Raw genomic sequence first — 17,879 nt, 5'->3', positions numbered from 1 at the left:
AAGGCATAAAGGGGAAGTAGGTGAGATGCAGGTATGTTTTATGTACTTTTGTTTTGCACAAGGGCATAAAATTAGACTATCAGAGTGTAGTTTGTGTGGGCTTCCTATGGGCATCCTATAGGCACTTAGGTATCACATGCACACCCTGTGGATGCAGCGTTTACGTGCGGTCAGTAAGCAAATGCTCACTAGTAAAGAGCCATTGCGTGCAATTTATCTATGAAAGACTGTGGCGTAAGGACACCGTGCGACAGCATCACGTGTACGTCATGAGTGAATGTAACTTCCAGTATCCTTACAAATACTTCATAGCACAGTTACCACTCGCATAACAATGGTATGTTCAGTTTTCCTGACATCCCTTGAAGTGGTCACACTAGCCTCAAGGGAACCGCAAAACACACCTGCGCTCCTTTTAAGATCCAACTCTTAAGATGCAACTGCTCCTCTCTATGACCCTCTACAGAGCCGACCATCCCAAAAAACCTGCAGCACGTACGAGTCAACCTCTGTACAAGTGCATGTGTCTAAAGCTTTAGCTCAATGAAAATTGTAGATAGAATTTTTTTTCAACTGACACTCAAAAAAAGGCTATGATATTTAACCACATGCACTTCAAATATATTTCCAGAACTGGTAGGAATTTTTTAAACTTAAAAACCACTTATCCACTGTAAGCAGTTCCAATGCATTAGCCTTCCTCAAATGACCCTAAAAGTAAACACATATATAATACATACATAATTAAGAATCCAATGATACCAACCAGGAGCAGAACCAAGACAAGCGCCAAGAGATGATTACAGTGACAGACCGCAGCTTTAACAGTTAAGCAAATAAAACCAGGTGAACTCGTGGCACAATGAATACAGCAAGAAAACCACCATAGAACGCAAATAAATAACTATACCAAATCCAAGAAAACAAAAAGGCACCATGCAGTTCTACGGTTTTGTGCTTCAAACACATTTGATCAAATGGATGCTTTTTTATTGCTGTTGCCTTCATATGTGTGTTTTCAGAGTGGCATTTTTCCTTCCACCCTATCATCACTACTATAAACCTCTGCACTGTTTTTTTGTCCTCTGACCACAGGAAGTGTAAACCGACCCGGGCCGGTCCCTGCCTTCCTCAGGAGCCCATCAGTCATCCCGCCCCCCCTGGACATGAAGCCCTTCCTTCAGTTTCCTCTGGAGCCCTCTCACCCCGCCAGCATTGGCCTCTTTCACAACTTTAATACTGTGAGTGCTGAATGAACACACAGCATCACAGAGTGTGGGATTGTCTGACATGCAGTACATTTATATTTTTTTTGCGTCCGCAGTCGTGTGACATGTGATTGTGGCGTGAAATATGAGATGATGATAAGTGACACCTTTTAATTTCTGATTTGGCAGTTTCAACACAATTGAGAAAGTGCTCAACCAGGTGGCTTACTGCTATGAAATGACTCACAGCTAATTAATTGAAATAGAGAACATGCTGTGCTCCTGCAGTCAGCATTTTCTGGGGCTCATTCTCATTTCCAGATTGCATTTCATGTGAAGGTCAACATGGTCACAAACATTGACATGATCACACAAACACACACACAGAGATGCATACATTATCTGTCCTTTCTTCTGCACATGCTCACATAAAATTAAACCTCTGCTTCTTCATCATTCAATATAGCCGCAAATGTCAAAGGATCCTAATTTAAATGACGCTCCCTTTGCAAAAGGAAAATGCACATGTCTTGAACGGTGCTGTCAATTTGTGATGGACTGCTGCAACTTCATGACTGCCAGTTTTTTAAAAGGGAACAACTCACCCAGCTTTGACTTTAGAAACTGTAGGAGTTGAAAGGACTCAGAGGACAAAGACACACAATAACACCATTTATTGTTTCCAATACAGTTTCTGTTTGGCAGGAATTGTTGCTGTTAACCAGTCAGTAAAGAGCACATTTATTTTGTTATAATTACTTGTGTGCATTTCTTACTGCATTATATATTTTACTTTGTGTTTTATCTGTTACATTTATACTATTTATTTTAGTAATGCGCATTTATATTAATGCAAATACTGGCATCTAAAATAATAGAGCATAGACAGGTAAATCTCAGCATCTGGAAGTTGAAAGACTTTTTGCTGTCTTGTTAAAACCTCAGTCATAACTACCCTTAAAGCTGGAAAGGGGCTGTCTGCGGATGAGAAATGGTCAAACCTGTGTGGCATACATAGGTGGTCCACACAAAATATCAAGATCATTAACCACACAGTGAGCAAAATGTTGATGTACATTTTTTCAACGGGCATGCTGCTGGCATCAAGTTGTAGCGAACAACCCATTAGAGGTGAAGGCAGTCAGTGGTAATCTTGAAGGGGGCGCATGAGCAGCAGAAAAAAAGGGCTTTTTTTTCCTAGATTAAAACCACCCATTTCCGCGTAAAATTAATTAAATTTCCGTTAGGACGCCCTTACTATCCTGTCCACTTGCTGCTATGATGACCCTCATGTTGCGCTGTCTGTTTAGAACATGCTGGGGGGGGGGGGGGGGGGGTCGTGCATGCGGGGGAAACAACTTGGAGCTACAGATTCTATTATGTAAATTCCAGATAGAACAACTTCCTTTAACCCTTGTGCTATCTTAGGCACTTTAACGTTGGGGGTGGGGTCATCTAGACCCACTAGACAGTGCGCTGAACCTTTTTTCTTCAATGATTTGTGATCTTCACTGGTGTCCATGAATTACATGAAATCTTTCCACCTTTATCCACCTTTGTCATGGTAGGGAGAACACGTCAATGTAAGGGTGGGGTCATCTCAGATAGCACAAGGGTTAAAGCTTTTCACAAGCAGGTTTTGATTGGCATGGACTTTGATCTACAAGCATTATTTTTCTTCTCAGAGCTACTATATTTGGAATAATGCAGATATTCCATACAAAAACAAGAGTATTTTTTTCTTGAAAATTGGTTTAAAAAGAGCATTTCTCTTGTGACACAGCTGATTAATCCACAAGGTAACCTGATGTCATTTGTTGAGTTTCTGTCCACCTATAGTCTGCATGTCTCACCTGCAGAGTTTTCGTTGGTTACTGGAGACATCCCAGGTGGTGTTAGACTTCTGTGCAGCAGTTCTCCTTCAAATACTCCATGTTCTCCTTCAAAATTAACAGAATTGTGTTGTGGATAAAGATGTTTTTCAACTGGCAGGAATAATCAAAGTATCTGTTCTTTGTTTCATAATGAGATTGCCACAAAACCGCATGTTATGTCTTACTGGAATAGGTTTGGCTGTAGAATTTAGTGGGAAAAGGTTTGGTCCCTGCCGCAAAAAGTATTTTATCACCAATAAAATTAAAGAAATTTCTTTCAAAATTCTTCATAAAATTTATCCTGTGAAACACGTCTTTACTAAGTTTAAAAAAGATCTGGACATAAACTGTTCATTTTGTCATTCCTCACCAGAAACTGTGCCTCATCTTTTTTGGTATTGCTCCTTCACTCAAGTATTTTGGAAAGATTTGATACATTTTGTAAGAACTCATCCACAGTATGTGAATATTATAGATTATTCGATGATCATATTTTTTGGGATATTTTACACAAGGAAGACTTAATGCAGAGAAAATATATGTAGTTAATTTACTTATAATTATGGCTAAATACTTTATACACAAGTGCTAAAAAAAACAACAACAGTATTTTATGTTTTCCAGAAAGAAATGATACTGTATGTAAACAGTATAAAATCCTCCAGTAACAAAAAAGCTCTTGGAACAGTTGAAACATGGTCTCTTTTGAAACTTTAACAAATTCCTTTGCCTTTATTGTTTTTTTTTTGCTTAACCTGTTTTACATTGTCATTATTATGATTTTTTTGAAGTTCTGTTCATTTCCATGGCAAACATGAAAATTGTCTTTTGCACACAGTGTGGAGTATTGTATTTGCTATTTTCTATATGCAATATTTGTAAATAAAGAAAAAAAAAACTTGGAGCTGCAGAGGTGTGAACAGGTAGAGAGGCGGGGCTTAGAGTGACCGCTTATGATTCCAGACCCGCACCAAAGACAGAAAAGTCTAATGAAGGTTGTGGAAAATGGAAAAAAAGATCAAAGGAAACATCAGCTCATAAATAATTAAGATAATAGTAATTAATACATATTCTGATAGCATTTTGAATCAATACAAGTATTGCCAAATGGATTATTCAATTCAATTCAATTCAATTCCATTTTATTTGTATAGCCCAAATTCAAAAGAATAGTTGTCTCAACTATCAAATATCACGATATATATAGGCAAAACGATTTTTTTGAACACACCAAGTGTTGCGGCTCCCTGTGCTTTCATTTCTGTGGGAAACTGATCCAAATGGCTCTTTGAGAGGTACAGGTTGCCGACCCCTGGCCTAAACTGATAATCATTTTGGCCAAAACATTTAGACGTGTTAGATATTTATAAATCCTCCAATCCATCGATCTGCAGCCCTGGTTCATTCTACAGATTGGTTGTTGCAAGAAAAATCTTTCTCGATAAAGACATTCCTTAATAATCATTTATTTCCGTCATTCATTCATCCTCTAAATCATGGGGCTGCCAGAGCCTATCCTGGCCACTCCTGGCCAGGGGACACCCTGGACCCCTTTTTTTTGTACTCTCTGCTGCTAGCTTGCTATGGAGAAATATTTATGCCACCACGTTCCACACAAAACTTTCTAAGTTGCAAATGAATTAAAAGTAAAAACAGGAGATTTGAAAAAGAAAAAGAAAAAATTTGAAAGCAAAAATAAAAACTTTGAAAGCCAAAAACAAACAAACTTTAAAGTAACATAAACAATTTGAAAGCAAATATGGAATATCTTCATTCTCAAGATTGTTTTGTGTGCAACGTGGCGTAAATATTACTCCTTAGCTTACAGCTACAACCCCAACCTAACATTAGTGGTGCAACAAAGATGTTAAGCAATGTTGGAGCTGTCCAGCCGTCCAGATTTGATCCAGATTCCAGCTCAGACCAAGAAAACAAAGACGGACATGGATCTATTTGTCTGACAGTGGATGATCAGAATGAAGTGGAGCAGGAAACTCCTGACTCATCACAATTTTGAATAAGGAAATAATCAGAAATGCAGTTTTAAAACTTAATTTTCTTCATAGATGTCCTCCAGCATGAGAAAAATGCCACAAGGACTTATTAAAACACAAAAAATACCATTCTTGTTGGATTGGACTGTTTTAAACTTCTTTTGCCATTTTAAGTGAAGGTAGTCTTTCTTTCATTTTTATGCGAACGTCCTTCGTGAATGCCTGTAGGATGTCTGCACAAACTACACTCGGATTTTCCTATTCCTAACAGTCAGGCTGCATCTGAGGAGCACTTATCACATGAACAGCACCAAAGGAGTCCTTGTCCAGTCTACAGAATTTGGTGGAGGGTTAAAAAAAATGAAAAATGCGTACGGCATACCTGCGTCTTGCCTACTTCATCCTATGTGTTGTTAAAGTGTTTGCTGCATGCTTGTAGAAAAAAAGGTGCTCTAACATTTTTATTTCATTGTCTCACTGAGCAGTCTATACCCTTGATTTTTTTTATAGTGGGCCACCTGCGTTTGCCAATTTTTGAGCCACAGACCCGCCCGCAAGGGCAGTTGTGACTAAGGCTTAAACTCCTGTATTTGTAAGACTTACTACATTGAATATTGAATTCACTTAAAAGGTTGCCTAATTGATAAATATATGCAAAAATCATGCAAAATTCCACTATTGGGCAGACAGACTCAGAGCAGCTTATGCTATGTTTACAGTTGCTTTTTTTCTTCCTTACTTTAAAATCTTAGAATGAACCATAGGGATGACAGTATAGCGAAAGCCAAAATAAAACACACACGCATTTATTTATTTATTTTGTTTTCAGAAACACTGATGTTTTTCAAATTGGGAGTAAGACCCAAAGTAAGGAACAGACTGTTCTCTGATCTCTGACTAATATCCTGTTGAATGTGTGCTTGCACTGACATTGTCAGCTTATGTTCTCAGCAGAGGAGAGCTTCTGTTGCAGGGAGGTGGCGACAGTAGAGAGCCTGGCAGAGGCCAGACAGAACATGATACAACATCCAGCTGGGAGGGATGCTGCTGGAGCTTAAACGTTAAAAAACATGAACGACTTTGGCATGTTGTAATTTCTTAAGAGCTAAACTAACAGAACAGAGAATTGTTCCTTCCTGTAATATTTTGGTAGTGGGAACAAAGGACCACGCTCAGGGGCTCAACGTTACACAGTCAGGATTTTGCTCCTCTCATCTATCTCTTAACAATAGCCCCATTTAACCAAAGACTAAACTAAACAGAAAAACTGTAACACTATGATATAACCAAATTCATGTAGGGTCACCCAAATGTGCACTTCAGTGAATTCAGAAAAAAGCAACCGTGTTAAAAAATATATACCTTTCTACAGCCTTTAGTTAAAAAGTATTATTGAAAAATGTTGCCCTCTCAACTTTGTAGATAAACAGGTCAGATGGAGGGAATGATAAAACAGTTTAAAAAAGATTGTCTATTTCTAAATAATAATTTGCAGTTTTTAACAACTACATCGAAACAACGAGACCTGGTGAGACTAATAATAAAGAAATCCCAGCACATATGTGAAAAGTAGATTGGTTTTACAAAGTAGGAAGGACAAGTGTCACTATTTGAGCGTAGGGTGGTGTAAGGGGAGACAGAAAATAGAGTAATAAGTCAAAGAGGTGGAAATGGGACAGAAGCACAGACGGAGATCCTGTCGAGAACAGGTGGCTGAAGAAAGGCAGCAAACAGGCAGAGTAACAGGACACTAGAGACAGATCAACATGCTGCGCAACAGGCAGCTGCATGTGACAGACAGAACAGAGAAACGGGTCATTATTACTACCAACATATGCATCAGTATGAGAATCTCCCATGCGATGTGGCTGACAAACAATTCTAGAAATGGACTTCAGTCAAAATACCACAAGAGAGCTGATCAGAAAAGACGAGTTTCACATATGCATCATGTTTGAAACATTTCTAAAAGCAAACATTTCACATTTTCAGGACCCTTTGAACTTGTGTTATTTTTTAAACAACTGTACATTCGGGCCGACTCTAAATGCTCAGACTTGCACCCGTATAGGGGTTGACCCAAACGGGTGCTGCCGGTTCTGGATTTCAGGTCCGTAGAAGGTTGTAGAGAGAGGCGGCTGTCTCTTAAGGGGAGCGCAGATGTGTCTTGCAGTTCCCTTGAAGCTCGTACGGCCACTTTAAGAGATGTCTTGAAATTGAAAAAGTACTATTGCTGTACGTGTGGTAAGTGTAGAGTGAAATACTCTTAAGGATATGAGAAGTTGCACAAATTTATGACGTACCGGTGATGCTGTCGTTCAGTGCCCTTACGCCACACTGTAGTAGTTACTGACTCCTTCTTGTGTGCACATGATATCTAAGGCTTTATTCAGACTGAACATATTTGGTTTTCTTAAAGTGAACCAAAGTTTGTTTTCTCCGATAATCCGGAACAAATTTTCAGTCTGAATACACCCAAGAAGGGTTCGCTCTGAGATTCCTCAGTCTGAAAACAATTGGTCCTCTGAGCAGAACAACTGGACCAAAATGGCCTTTGTAGCTTACGTAAACAGAGTAGGAATGCAGCAACAAATAAGCCCTGGCCAAATGGAAAGCAACGATTGTCATATTATTAGACAGAGAAAAGCCCCTTGGTAAGGCGGGTGTTTGGTCATCACTGTGAGCAATCAGGAGATGTCCTCTCAGTGCCCTACCCACCAAATTTGACTGCACCCTTTAGTACAGTACACACAACCTTTACCCCACAACAATGTACACTCAAACACACATGCATTCACACAAATAAACATACAAGGAAAGTGGAACCTCTGATCTTCCGTATCCTGCCCTATCCCTGGCGGGGGAACCAGGCCCTCGGCGACGAAGGCCGTGTCCCTTGGGTGCTGGCTCGGCGGGGGTCTTCGTGTATTGTGTGGGAATGACCAGACACTCACTCTCTTTTTTTACATTCCATCATCCACCCCAGAAGAACAAAAACACTCACTCTAGCACAGGTGTTAGCTCACCTTTGCACTAATAGTTTGTGTTACTACATGAAATGTTTCACATGTGTTAAACTCATAAGTATGCATGTGTGAACGTTAGTTGTGTTGTGTACATTATGACGTGAAGATTTTTGGAGCCAACAGGTATGTCTGTAACATTTTAGTGTGTGTGTGGACAGGCCCCGCCCCTTTTGCATTTATTATACATCTACACCTGACAGTAATGATTATACATTTCCAGCAACCTCTCTAACATCACTCTCTCCTCTTTCCTCCTCTTCTTTTCCATCCGGTCCAACAAAAAACGGTTACAAATGTAAGTACTATGAATATAGTTTAGTCTTGATTACAAAATTACAGAAGGGGTTTATTCAAATATACACCTTGTGTGTCAGAAGATTCATAGAAATTTCCCTGTTTCTGTGGGACGCCTGTAGGATGTCAGCACATACTACACTCTGTCTGATTTCTAACAGTCAGACTTCACCATGAATAGTGTGCACTTATCTTGTGAACAGCACTAATGGACCACCTGTGCAGTCCACAGGATTTTGGGAGTTAAAAAAAAATGAAAAATATGTACAAACTGCCAGTGTCTTACATCTGCTTCACCCTCACTTACCCTTATTTGTTGAATGAGTGTTGCTCGCAGCATGCCCGTAGAATAAAATGTGCATGTGGTTCAGAAGTCCACGACCTTGATATTTCTAGCAGCCCATATCCACCCGTAAGGACTGTTGTGACTAAGATGTGATGAGAATAAATCCACTTTTACATTTTGAATTGGCTCCAACATAATCATTTGAAAACTTCCAGAAGAACATTTAGTAGTTTTCAAAAACATTTACAGACAAGACTCTTTTTATTTTAGCAGTTGAAAGTAAACATTTTCTGGCACCTTTATATATTGCAACAGCTCTTTCAACCATTTTTCTTTTGTTCTGTCGCAGTTAAGCATAGACATTACAGTGCAATAGACAGTTTAATTCACACAACAGTTTAACAAGCAGGCTGGGGAAACTGGGATTAAACCAGCAACCCTCCAGTAGAGGACCACATCATTTAACCCTTGTGCTATCTTAGATGACCCCATCCTTACATTGACGTGTTCTCTCTACCATGACAAAGGTGGATAAAGGTGGAAAGATTTCATGTAATCCATGGACACCAGTGAAGATCACAAATCATTGAAGAAAAAAGGTTCAGAGCACTGTCTAGTGGGTCTAGATGACCCAACACCCAATGTCAAAGTGTCAAGGATAGCACAAGGGTTAAAATCATGTGAAAATCAAAGGGTTGAACATGATTTCCCTTTCCAGATCTAGTCCTCAGTTTGATCACCTTAAATCTACTTTATCTGCTGATGTCTCAAAGGGATGTTTGATTAAATTGGGGGGTCTAATGCTGTGGAGAAACAGAGCACTGGACTCACAGTCACAACAGGAATTCTTTCAGAAAGGTAGAGTGTAATTAGGCCTCTAAACCTTGGATGAGTTAAAGCGTTTGAACAGCGCCCAAATACTCAATCACAGACGGGAGCACCAGCTGCTGCTGAGAAAACGCACACCTTCCTGTCCACATCAATCATGGCTCTCACATCAATTCAGCCTTCACTTTTAAATCTCAAAGCTTTCTCCCATCGGTCACTTGCCCTGTCATTCACTTTCACTTTTTCTTTGAAGTCTTCCCCTCTTTTCTACATTTACCAAGTTGGATTTTTGTGTACTCTGCAGGTAGAAAAAGCAACGCTGAAATTTGTCTGCGTTGCTGAATCTTTCATGTGACCTCTGGATTATCTCTCCTCAGATGGACCCTGTCCAGAAGGCTGTAATGACACACACCTTCGGGCCACCACTGGTTAAAACTAAGAGGCCAATTATCTCCTGCAACGTCTGTCAAATACGCTTCAACTCTGAGGTATGAAAACACAACCGGCTTCCGTTTTTCAGAAACACACTGAGCATGAAGCTTCAGAAGTTACACAACATCTAAAGGTTTAAACTCTGTGTGATTTTCTCCAGACAGAATGTTTTATGGGCTTTCATTACCTTGTTAATGATTTTATCATTAACCTCCTCAAGGCCGTGTCACACTGCCAAGACGTACATTGCTTCTTTTCCACAGATGAAATTTTGGTCTTTCGTGATACATGCGAAAGAGATTCATAAGTTCCTCATTTGTTGATGTGCGCAGACATCCGTCAAGAGTTTAGGACGGATAAAGATCACAACTTTTCCCACTTTTTCCACGTATATTCACCAGACCTGACCAGATTTCATCTGTGCAATGGATGGCTGTGTGACACGGCCTGCAGACTACTCTGTCTTCCTGTCTCCATGTTTAGTTTTGTACAACACGACAACCAAAGCCCATTTAACCCTTGTGCTATCTTAGATGACCCCAACCTTGCATTTTGTTTTGCATTGTGTTATTCCTACCATGATAAAGGTGGATAAAGGTGGAAAGATTTCATGTAATCCATGGACACCAGTGAAGATCACAAATCATTGAAGAAAAAAGGTTCAGAGCACTGTCTAGTGGGTCTAGATGACCCAACTCCCAATGTTAAAGTGCCTAGGATAGCACAGGGGTTGCATATGCAGACGGACTCATCACAGGTGTATGGAGGTGATTGTGTTGTTTTCACACCTGTCATACTACCTGGAGGACATGCTGTTGTTTAACATGTGTCTGCAGGTCAATGGTTTTCATTGTTTTAGGTGTTCCATCAATTTTGTTCAAGTCTACTTCATTTGTTTGGTTTAGTTTAAACAACAATTCCTCAGAAATTACTCTTGTCAGTTTGAAGTTCTAACAGTGATTATTGTGGGTTCCACTCTACCAACATTTTTCCTTCATTAACAGGATCACTTATATTCATTCATCTATGAATGAGTGGAGCTGGTTCAGATAAGAATCTTCATTCTTCATTCTTAGCGGCTGGGTAGCTCGGTTGGTAAGGTGGGAAGCTACCATGCAGGAAACCAGGGTTCGATTCCCGGAGGGGAATGAGCAATGGTACTGGGGGCAATTACCACATCAATGGCGAGCAGTTAACATCACCCAGTGAGGGTTCTTAGGCAAGACCCTTAACGCTTAACCGAGCGCGGTTTCGGCTGCAGCTCACCGCTTCCCAAGGGGATGGGTCAAATGCAGAGAAAGAATTTCCCTTCGTGGGATAAAATACAGTGTATAAAAAAAAATTATAAATAAGGAACAGGATGAAATTCTTGTAACGTGAGAAGGCTCAGTTGATATTTTGTCAATAGCATGCAGACACACTGCACTCTGCAGGAGACAGAAAATCAGGTCCAACACTCGGTAATGACGGCAGAGTGGCTCAAACAATACTTCACACTGAGTGATACTCAGTGCAGAGCTTAAGTAGGCTGTGGTTGATTGAGTCAGGTGTGCAGCATCCAGGAAGTGTGGTCAGGGGATGCTGGGAGTTGTAGTGTGGTTAGAACTCCATCATCTGTAAAATGTCTGCAGATGCTTTAGACTTTATTTGTAGACTAGATTTCCTGTAGGAACCATTCAAATGTGATCTAGATTTTCCCTTCAACCATTAATGTCAAAGTGGAAGCTAAAAAATCAGACACCAACTTTAACTTTGTCAGACTTTGAAGGTGTAACGTAAAAATAAATAAATAAATGGTCACTAAAACTGGTATTTTGTAAATATAATAATAAAAGTGAATCCCACTTTATTGGCAACATCCTCGTAACATTAGACAGGCGGTTGTTGAATATTGTTTATTATTATAGTTAGTGGGAACTTCTGCCTTAACAAATCCATATTTGGAGTAAAGACTCCTGGTTTTAGTCTGTTAAACATTTGTTTCTAAACTTTTTGTTTTTAATTATTTTTACACATTACCAGCGATTTAACGTTTCAAGAATGAGTCGGCTGTGGCTGAGAGAATCCAGTAGTTTTCCAGAATGAAACTTCCTTCATAATCCTATTATAAATAAATTAGAAAAAAGTTAGGTTGTGTGTTGTTGTTTTTTTGTCTGTGGCCCGGCACCAACTCTTCCACAGACCCAGCCTGTGGACCACTGTACTATTGTATGGCTCTGCTGTCTTGCGTTTTGGGATTTTTAGTTTTCAGATGTTGTTCCCTGTGCAAATCTGATTTGAGTGACACGTCAATGCTGAATGGGACGTTAATTGATTCAATTCAATTCAATTCAATTTTATTTGTATAGCCCAAAATCACAACAACAGTCGTCTCGATGGGCTTCGAAGTAAAACATGAAATCAAAAGGATCACGAATACAAAGAGTTCAATAGAAAAATACTAAAATGAACTAACAAACTGACTAAGCTATACTGGCATCCCTGCCCTTAGACCCCCCTTCGCGGTAAGGAAAAACTCCCAAAAAAAAACGGATTCCGGAAAAAACGAAGAAACCTCAGGGGTGCCCACATGAAGGAGGGATCCTCCCCCAGGACGGACAGGCGATTTACCAGAAATCTTAGAGAAGAATTAACTTATCTAAATCTACAACTACATATATAAAAGTCCAGCAGACGAGCTTCATCCAGCCGTGGTTGTGGGGACAGTCAAAGGCGCGAGTCGAGCCGGAGACAGGAACCACATCCAGGTGTAGGAGCAGGAGCAGAGATGAGGTACTCGGTCAGGTACAGAGCAGAGACGAGCCAGAGATGAGCCAGAGGCAGGATCCACAGCCAGGTGTAGAAGCAGGAGCAAAGGCGAGGTAAACGGTCAGGAACTGGAGCACGGATGAGCCAACTGGAGTCTGGAAGAACTCCCACTCCCCAGGAGGGGAGAGGAAAAGAGGGACAATACATGAATCGCACTGCACCAAACAGAGGCATGGAGAACTAAATGATAAATTATGATCAAGAATAGAGGAGAGGAAGGGTAGAAGTAAAAACAGGAAAGAGGACAGAACCCCAGTGCACCATAGTTACCCCAGCTTCAACTTCTAGCAGCCTTTTAAAAGAAATAGTTATTATTAAGTTTAATTTAAACAAATTAACATTAAGTTAAATAATCTCTGAATACTAACTAGTCTGACAATAAGCCTGTCCAAAGAGGAATGTTTTCAGTCTAGCTTTGAATGTAGAAACTGAATTGGCCTCTCTTACATGAGCTGGGAGTTTATTCCATAAGACAGGGGCTTGGTGACTAAACGCTCTACCTCCAACCGTACTTTTACTAATTCTAGGAACCACAAGCAGTCCTGCATTTTGCGAGCGAAGTGTTCTCATTGGATGGTAAGGGACTATGAGGTCCTTAATATAAGAAGGGGCCATTCCATGTAAGGCCTTATAGGTTAACAGGAGGATCTTGAACTTGATTCTGGAATCAACTGGGATGGAGGAAGCCTGCTGTTTATGGGCTGTCACCGTAACTCTAACCACAACATGAGCAGAAATCAAACAAAATCCTGATATAGAAGCATGGCTACAACAGCATTGCCATGATTAGGTGCAAAATATTTGTACTTTTTTATGTAGTGGTGTGCAGAGGACACGAGCAGGACGGCAGTCATCTGAAACTAGTGTAACACTGCCCTGCTCTCTGCGTCCAGCCATTAAATTACACCTCTGACCTATGCTCCTACACCTGTACCATGAGTGAGGAGGACTTTTATTGACATCGGCATCTACATGTTTACACACCCAGTGTACAAGTGTGGTTTGGTTTGCATTAAAAGTCCTGCAAGTTCACGAAGTTCATTTCCCGTCTGTGTTGTGTTTACTGAGGTGAACTGATGTTTGTGCTTCTTGATTTTGTGCTTCTGTTCTGCAGCAGACTGGGGGTGTAAAGCAGCATAGACTTAATAATGATGGCTTGCTCCTCTTGCAATATTTATCTTTTTTTTTAATGCTGTTTGAGGTGCAGCAGTTTACATGTTAAACAGGAACTTATTCATCCTGTGATCCGCTTAAATGATTTTCTCAGTTCAATAAGACTGATCAGTTGTGGTCATTGAGGCATTTTTTCATCACTGTAGCTGCACACTCATTTTATTCTAGCAGTTCCATTGACTGCAGGCCACAGAGGACAGCTTAGCCCACCACTTTTCACCTCAGCTCTGCTGCAAGGCTGACGTCACAGCGTGCTGCATTAGCCATCGTCACCACCGCTGCTCAGCGCTGGACACCTCTGCTTCTCTTTTCCTCCATCGTCCCCCTTCTCCTCAGGCGTGTTTTTATTCCCAGATCCTGCGTGTTTAGCAACTTTGCAATTCCCAGTTTCCTATTTTCCTTTTACATAACGTTATTTCACGCAGCATCTCTCTTTCCCCCAGCTCCTAAGCTTTTTTCCTCCTCCATTTCCTGTCGCAGCTCCTCGTCTTTTGTCGAGTAGATTTGGCTGCTGGACCAGCTCTCTCTGCTTTGACTGTCTTTGTTGGTTTAGAGATAAAACATCAAAGCACATTCTTCATGGTGAGAAAGGGGATTTTAGGAACATTCTCTTGCTCTCATTTTCTTCTTAAACCCCACTTCTGCCTCCTCATTCATTTAAATCATAATTTCCAATGCTGTGTAACAGCTTAACAGTCTGTTTCACTCACTCTGCTGAAAATATGATCATATTTATATGCACTATCATCTATTATAAATGTATAATGGATAAATTATCCTCTTGTTTTTTGTTAAAGACATACACTGATGAAAATTGTGTGTTTTTAACATATATAAAATAAATTAAGATTAAAACAGGATTTCCGAGTATCTTTATTCAAATCGCAGACGGAAAAAGAAGTAGAAAATACAGTGGGGGGGCCATAAGCTTCCTGCTCTGCTCCATTCTGATGCAAATAGACGGCTAGATCCATGTACGTCTTTGTTTACCTCGTCTGGCTGGAAAGCCCTAATATTGGTCGCCATTTTTGTTGCACCATGTTGTTAGATTAGGGTAATGAGGGGCTGTAAGCCAGTAGGAAAGAGTGGAAACGGAGAGCTCTCAGCAACAGGGAAGGCATCAAGGTTGCTCAATGCTTACAGTGCTGTCCACAACTCAGAGGTGAACTTCTAGAAACTTCCTAGAAAATAAAAGTTTGTTTTTTTATTATTTTGGTCAAAAACGACAATCATAATTAAAAGGTCACTAGGAAGACTTTGACAATAGATCAAAAGATGATCGGAGTGGGACTTTGAGTCTTTTTAAGAACATAACATTTGAGCCAGCCTTTTTAGTGGTAGATTCACTGTAAATTATCACTGCTGTGAAATCCAATGACTTTTCTTAGAAACTAACTGTTTCACAGGAAAATTGAAAAGAATCGCAGCAGAAAATGGAGTGAAAGAATTGATGTTTTTTTTCTCGTCGGCTTCCTGCTGTCATTTGTGTCGATTTGCGCTCCCTCCCCTCCTTGTCTAATTGCAAAGCTGCAGGGAGCAGCACCCAGAGGGGTAATGTTACACAGGCAGAGCTATATCTGCTTATCTGTCATCACCAATCAAAGTGAGGGCTATATGGGTAGCTCTCATTGGCAGTTAATACCTTCAGCTCACAAAGGCATCCTGGAAATGTCCCCGCCTCCTTCTTTAGAGACCCAACATGTACCTGTCACATGGCTTATGTGGGGCCTTAAACCTTGTTATTGATATAGTGAAACGTGTGTAACTCCAGAAGGTTGCTGCTTGTGTGTCCGCATGCACATTAAAGGAGCATTCAAAGGACTGTGTCCTTTGAATGTTTACTTTGAATGTGTCTGAAATTCACTCACTGCTCCCTAACCCCTACAAATAGTGAAGGATTTTCAATTGCCCTGGATTTTGATGCAATTCGGACACATGCTCACCACTTTTTTTTTTCTTTTTTTTTTACAACAAATATGACATCACCCGTTTGCTGGAGTAAAAACAGAACAAATATGAATGTATTCAGAAAGACTATTTATGAATCCATTGTGTTCTGATGATGAAAGCTTGGGGGATTTATAAAAAATATATTTCTTTTTTTTTTTTTTCTTTTTTTTTTTAACTTGTCCTGTCCAACAGCTAGGCAAACAGATGAAAGCTGAGGGCCTCTTGTGTTGGACATATTTTATTTTAACAAGAGGGGTTATTCATCTTCAGACAAACCAAAGGTGTGTCTGAATAAACCCCTTTTGTAATTGAGGCCAAACTTTATTAATTTCAATCATGTTTGAAAATCTTTGGTGTTGGACCGGACGGAAAAGGAAAGAGGGGAAGAAGAGAGAGGGACGTTAGAGAGAGGGGGGGGTAGGAGGGTGATAATAGGAGGGGAAGGGGGGTAAGACCATGAAGCAGCATAGAGCAGACAGGTTTACTGGTTGTTTATCGTTACGGTACGGTTCAAATGTAGTACAAAAAGGGCGGGGCACACCTATCAACACACCTGCTAGCCGCAAAAATGTCCACATGTCAACATGCACACAAAACAGATAGTGTTCACGAACGCATACCTATGCCTTTAAACCAACTAGTGTGAAATCTTTCATTCATTCAATCATGCAAACTATTAGTGCAAAGGTGAGCTAACACCTGTGCTCAGGTGAGTGTTTATGTTCTTCTAAAATGGATGGTGGAATGTGAAAAGAAGGAGGAGGAGCGCCCAGCCACCCCCACACCCATACCCCCGCCGCAGCAGCAGCGGCAGCCGGAATTCCCCCAACGCCACACGGGAACAGGCAGGGAACAACCGCCCCCCGGGCGACCAAGACCGCCACCCAGGCCAGGGCCAGCAGGACCGCCGCGAGGCCCCCAGAGCCAGAGAGCAGGGAGGCGCAGAGGGAAAGAGAGCGCCGCCCCAGCCCAGCCAGGAAAGCAGCCCCCCGCCGCGCCGGAAGAGCCCAACGCAGGGCCCCACCGGAGAGGGACGCCCACAGCCCCAGACGAGCACCCCACCACCACCCAGGAGTTCCGGGCATCCCCCCGCCCCGACCCCAGGTACGAGCCAGGACCCCCCAAGGGAGACCCGCTCCGCACTCCAGGCAGCCACCCACCCGGCCCACGGTTGGTCCAGGTAGGAGCAAGGCAGGGGCCCGCCGCCCCCGCCCAGGAGGGGGGAACCCCGGGGAAAAAAGGGCGGCCCACAAGGGATGTTATAAATATGGCCCGACCAGGCTCGGCCATGTTGGAAGTTTGGCGGGGCCCAGCGCCCAGGGGCAAGGACCAGGACCCACCCCCCAGGGACACGAACACCCCCGGCTCAGGTGTAATATGAACCCCCCCACCGTGCGGAGAGGGCACCGCCGGGCCCAGGGAGCCGGCACCCAAGGGACACGGCCGCCATCGCCAAGGGGCCCGCACCCCCCACCAGGGAAGGGGTAGGGGGACAGATGGACCCAGGTCCCACCTTCCTTGTAAAATGTGTGTGCGTGTATGGGTGTTTGAGAGGGTGTTTGTGTGCATGTGTGTGTGTTTATGTTTGAATGTATATATTGAAGGGGGAGGGGTGTGTGTACTAAGGGGGGTGCAGTTAAAATTGGCGAGTAGGGCACTAAGGGGACATCTCCTGATTACTCACAGTGATGTCCCCTCACCCTCCACACCAAGGGGCCCTAAATGTCTAAGGTGCGGTTAAAATTGGCGGGTAGGGTGCCAGGAGGACATCTGCTGCTTGCTTGCAGTGATGTCCAAGCACCCCCCCTACCAAGGGCCCTACATGTCTAAGGTGCAAATAAAACCGAAAGAGGGGGGGCCCACTCCATACGGCAACCATAGGAGGGGGGCCACTCCCAAGTAGCCCCCCCCCAAGGCGCATCGCAGGCTAGACCCCCCACCCCCTCACCCTAATATGAGGTTATATAAGGAAGGGGGTAAGTTAGGGACAGCTGGTAGACTGTCCC

General features: G+C 42.0%; 1 protein-coding gene across 1 annotated transcript in view; it reads left to right on the top strand.

Moving 5' to 3' along the window:
- The window catches only part of LOC101166104 (zinc finger protein 385A), a 44,073-nt gene that overhangs the window by 13,670 nt on the left and 12,524 nt on the right, over window positions 1-17,879 (top strand). Inside the window, exons 2-3 of the mRNA XM_023954741.1 lie at window positions 1,096-1,241; window positions 9,888-9,998. Coding sequence (XP_023810509.1) covers window positions 1,096-1,241; window positions 9,888-9,998 — 257 coding nt within the window. The remainder of the gene's footprint in view (window positions 1-1,095; window positions 1,242-9,887; window positions 9,999-17,879) is intronic.

This window comes from Oryzias latipes, chromosome 5, assembly GCF_002234675.1.
Source record: "Oryzias latipes chromosome 5, ASM223467v1".
Taxonomy (NCBI): Eukaryota; Metazoa; Chordata; class Actinopteri; order Beloniformes; family Adrianichthyidae; genus Oryzias; species Oryzias latipes.
This window is presented reverse-complemented; position numbering and strand designations above follow the sequence as displayed.